Source organism: Oratosquilla oratoria, chromosome 22 (genome assembly GCF_046742065.1).
Source record: "Oratosquilla oratoria isolate Oo_2021 chromosome 22, ASM4674206v1, whole genome shotgun sequence".
Taxonomy (NCBI): Eukaryota; Metazoa; Arthropoda; class Malacostraca; order Stomatopoda; family Squillidae; genus Oratosquilla; species Oratosquilla oratoria.
In genome coordinates, this window is record NC_134798.1 from 32,901,570 (window position 1) to 32,906,569 (window position 5,000).

At 30.7% G+C, this 5,000-nt stretch overlaps 1 protein-coding gene across 10 annotated transcripts in view; it reads right to left on the reverse strand.

Annotated features, from left to right (window-relative positions):
• LOC143037466 (uncharacterized) overlaps positions 1–5,000 on the reverse strand; it is a 244,500-nt gene that overhangs the window by 46 nt on the left and 239,454 nt on the right. For 9 of the 10 annotated variants that reach the window (XM_076205725.1, XM_076205724.1, XM_076205718.1 and 6 more), the window contains one exon: positions 1–3,839. This exon is cut by the window's left edge and continues 46 nt beyond it. In XM_076205725.1, the coding sequence (XP_076061840.1) occupies positions 3,390–3,839 (450 nt within the window). In that variant the 3' untranslated portion in view covers positions 1–3,389. The remainder of the gene's footprint in view (positions 3,840–5,000) is intronic. The other variant, XM_076205727.1, reaches the window with a different exon arrangement.

Sequence of the window (5,000 nt, forward strand, 5' to 3'; positions counted from 1 at the left end):
CATTTTTAGCGTTAGATATACGAAAGCTTCTTTGCTTCGCCAGACTATCTCACCTAGTGGTGACTCTCGCATTAATTATCACACGTTTTAGTGTTTTTGTCCACACACGCACACACACACATACATATATATATATATATATATATATATATATATATATATATATATATACACATATATATATATATATATATATATATATATATATATGTATGTATGTATACGTTTTATATGTATATATGTACGTCTGTATGTATGTGTGTATGCATATACAGAACTTTGTAGTATCAGCCAGTGTCAGGATAAGCAAGCAATTCAGCTTAGTTCATGTGATTTTTAGACATAAGATGATTAGGAGTTTTGAGCTTCATTTGTATAACAATCCACTACGGTATAGAAAATTATACCAAAAAATAGTTGTAACTTATGACACCTTGGTCATAAATAACCAAACTTGTCACTCATGATTTTTGGCAGTGCAACGGCTAGGCAGTGATTAATTAATTATTATGCCAGAAGTTATATTGCATAGGCGCGTCAGTGCGACGCAATCCAGCCATTAGATAAAAAAAATCATGAACGATTTCGAAATTCATTGAGAAAACGTCCCCTTCCGACCTGATGGTGTAATATCGTAATAATTTGACTAGTATTCATTCATTGGTAAAAGTAATTGGAATATATTCTCTGGCTAAGGTTTTCTCTGAAAATATTGCAAAAAAAAATCGTTTTCAATTGAAATCTTGCTCACGGTAACTGAGGAAAACCTTCTATGCCTAGACACACGAAAAGTCTCAAGGAATCCCGAACCACTCTAAGGGGAGAATCGTTTTAGGAGAACACATCTGGACCTCAGAGAATTGTCATAGATTATGTACAACTTACAAAAAACAAAAGACGAAACAAGTTTCTTATAATCTATTTACCCTTAAGAATCCTATTAAAGCCTTCATACACCGCAAATTATCTTAACAATTACAAACTTCGACAACTCGCTAGTTCGGACTATTGGAAGCGAGGCATCAACACACAAGCCCTCAGGAAAAACTTGCGTATTTTGTGGTCAAGAAAGAAAATCTCATGACAGACTTGGAGTTGGCAAAGGAAATTCACTGTACAACACAAAATGTATCAAATAAGTATCCAGTCTCGACGGTTGCTACTTGATCTACGAGACCCCAAACATTTCTCTTTCCACCCTATCATCTGTTCAAATTTCCTCGTCCTTTTTATGACTTATCTACATACAACGTCAAATATTTCATGATATTATGAGCATTTTGTATTATTTTTCCGCACCAAGTCGTTTGCTAACATATATCGACTTGTCAAAATGGAGTGATTACTATAACTACAACGGTGATTTTGCTAATAAGAACTTAAGAACATAATAGCAAAGGAGACTGTAAGAGACCATAAGGCCTACACTACCACCTGTCACCACTATCCATAAATCTAATCTTCTCTTACCAGAGAATTACCTAGGGTTGGGTGTGTTCGATAATATCTGTGTGCTATATATAAATGTATTCACAATACACGTAAACGAGTATGCATATATCTAAGTGAGGACATAAATGTATGTAAGCATCCGCGTGTGTATGTATGTATGTATGTATGTATGTATATATATATATATTTGTATATATATATGCATACATATATACATATGTATATATATATATACATATATATATGTATATACATATACATATACATATATATATATATATATATACATATATATATATAACATATGTATAACATGCATATTACACATGTAACGTCCTCGCTTACATTAAGAATGTTTCCCTATCGTTCATTTCTTTTTTTTTTCTTTTTTTTTTTTTTGCATGTCTAATAATCATGAAAACAAATCATTATAGACATTTTATCATCTATTTGGGTTAGGTAACCACTAAATGTATAGGAATCTGCACACTCACCGTGTTTTATTTAGCTGGACATGTGAATGTGAGAAACACTGTTTTGTAAACACATATATGTTTCAATGTGATATTGACGTTGAAATGCTGAGAAGCCACTTGAAAGAAGGTTCCTGCCCATTTGTAGGTTCCTGAGTACTCGACCACGCCCCAAACCTACTTGGATACTGCAACCGAACATTCCTCTAATACAAACAAGTAGAGCATCAGTATTCTTCAAAGATACAGTATAATTTCTGCTCAGTCTCGTTGAGCGTCTAGCACCATCGTCTTGCTCAACTCAAGTCAGCGTTTAACTCCTCTCTTACTTCACAAAAATTGTGTTTTGTCATCAAGAATACAATTTCTCTTTCACCTCTACACATTCATCCGCTAGTCTGAAGAAGAACAACAAGTATTTGCTTTTTCACGAGCCATTGAGATACGTTTAACTCGTATTACGAGTTGCTATTCCAGCAACATACTTTTGGCCGTTACCACAACCATGATCAGTTGAAAGACTGTAGTTCTTCCTCCCTTCTCCACCTGTTTATGTCCGAGCAGGGATGGTGGGGAGAGGAGACTGGACTTGACATGAAACACCTGAGTTACATCACGTAATGAAGAAGCAAGTAATTACATTGCCTTTGGGTCTCATCTACGGTTCGTTTCTATACCCTCTTTCAGGTGCGCTGAAGTTTCAGAGACTAAGGATTATAGTCTTCCCTTAACTCTTGTAATTTCCATTTGACATTCAAAGCACCTGGTCTTTCCTTTTGACCCCTTCAAAACGGCAATATGATTAATAAATTTTACCTCTGTTAAGGTCTTATGACAAAAATCAACTGAGAGCTGGAGCTCCATCAACACAACAGAGTATTTTGTTCTGAGTAGTTTTATTCATCTAACGGTCGTCCAAAGGAGTGAAAAGATTAAAAGATTAATCAATTTTACCTCTGTTAAGGTCGTATGACAAAAATCAACTGAGAGCTGGAGCTCCATCAACACAACAGAGTATTTTGTTCTGAGTAGCATCAGTCAGTTTTATTCATCTGACGGGTGTCCAAAGGAGTGAAAAGATCAAAAGAATGTGTTATCATCATCAAAATTGCATATTTGACTTATCCTTGATTCCTGTTGTCCTTTAGGTTTTGTTTTAGGTTCTCATCATTATTCTCAAGGGTTTCTTCAACCTCTGATCACCAAAAGTCAATAAAGGAAACCTCATTTAAACAGCTGAAATATTTAAAGGGGTTCCGATTTTTCATGTATGACAAAGACTATCGAGAGAAATTATTCTGGCCCTATTCCTTGGAAGACAATTGTCATCAGTTGCGGATGATTTTTGTTTGTTTCGTTGTATTTTCTGTGGCAAAAAAAAAAAAAAAAAGTGTTCTGTTTTCAGTACTTAGAAAATGAGATGTCGCACCTGATAAGCATTTTATCAAAATGGAACTCCATCCTCTATTTGAGATAACTGAACACTTTGAACCGACTTCTTTGGTTTCTTTCTGTAAGAATTTTGATATTTTTATCAGCCTTCAATTTGTTTGCGTCCATATTGCAACTCTTGCTAATTTCGTTCTTGCTTCCGGCAGTAGCGCATCTAACACTGCAGTTGTCGCTATTGCCTTCAAGTAATGTCTCGTTATTGTTTACAATAACGCTATTTTTTACCATGCCGTTGTTATTTCCGATATCCTTACAGAGTCTGCTAGCCTCATCTTCGGCCAGAACCGGTGGCGGAGGTGCCTTGTGCTTCTTGATCGACTTGCGAACCAGCGATGAATGCGGCTGCTGAAGGGTTTGCAACGGCGGCCCTTGGCGTGACAGTGACTGTTGTAGCTCCTGGGTGGCAGGCTGCTGTACTTGTTGCGGCGTCATCTGTGGCTGCGGCTGCAATTTTGACTGCGGCTGTAGAGAAGAAATTAATATATATGTGAGAAACTGGAGGAAATTAGCTTGATATTTCCTAACTCTCGGTGAAAAAATAATCTCAAAATTAAAGTGTCTGGCATGAAACTAGCACATTTTGAAACAATCTGGTGAGCAGAAACAATAAATAGATAAATAAATGAATGAATAAATAGATAAATGCATAAAGCTTTGGATTTTGAGATCTCAGTTAATATTTATATATCATTATAGGTTCACACTAACAGAATACAATTACTATTTATATTTACGCTTTAATCAGTAAATAAATGTATATCTATCAAAATTGAAAAAAGTCGTACAAAATAAACACAAAAAAATTACCTATATGTCTATGCATGTACCACATTCAAAACAGTGCAATAAGATCACAAATGAACAAATGAACTTACATATTTACACTGATATTCGTATTCATATTCATATCTATATTTGTATGTATATTCATATTTATATTTACATTTATATTTATATTTATATCTATATTTATATTTATATTTATATTTATATTTATATTTATATTTATATTTATATTTATATTTATATTTATATTTATACTTATATTTATATTTATATTTATATTTATATTTATATCTATATTATATTTATACTTATATTCATATTTATATTTATATCTATATTTATAATTATATTTATATATATATTCATATTTATATTATATTTATATTTATATTTATATTTATATTTATATTTATATTTATATGTATATTTATATTTATATTTATATCTACACTTACATTTATATTTATATTTATATTTATATTTATATTTATATTTATATTTATATTTATATTTATATTTATATTTATATTTATATTTATATTTATATTTATATTTATATTTATATTTATATTTATATTTATGTTTATGTTTATATTTATATCATATTTATGTTTATATATACATTTATATGTATATTTATATTTACATTTATATTTATATTTATATTTATATTTATTTTTAAATTTAGATTTATATATATATTTATATTTATATTTATATTTATAATTATATTTATGTTTATATTTATATTTATATTTATATTTATATTTATATTTATATCTATACTAATATTTACATATATATTCATATTTACATTTATATTGATATCTATATTTA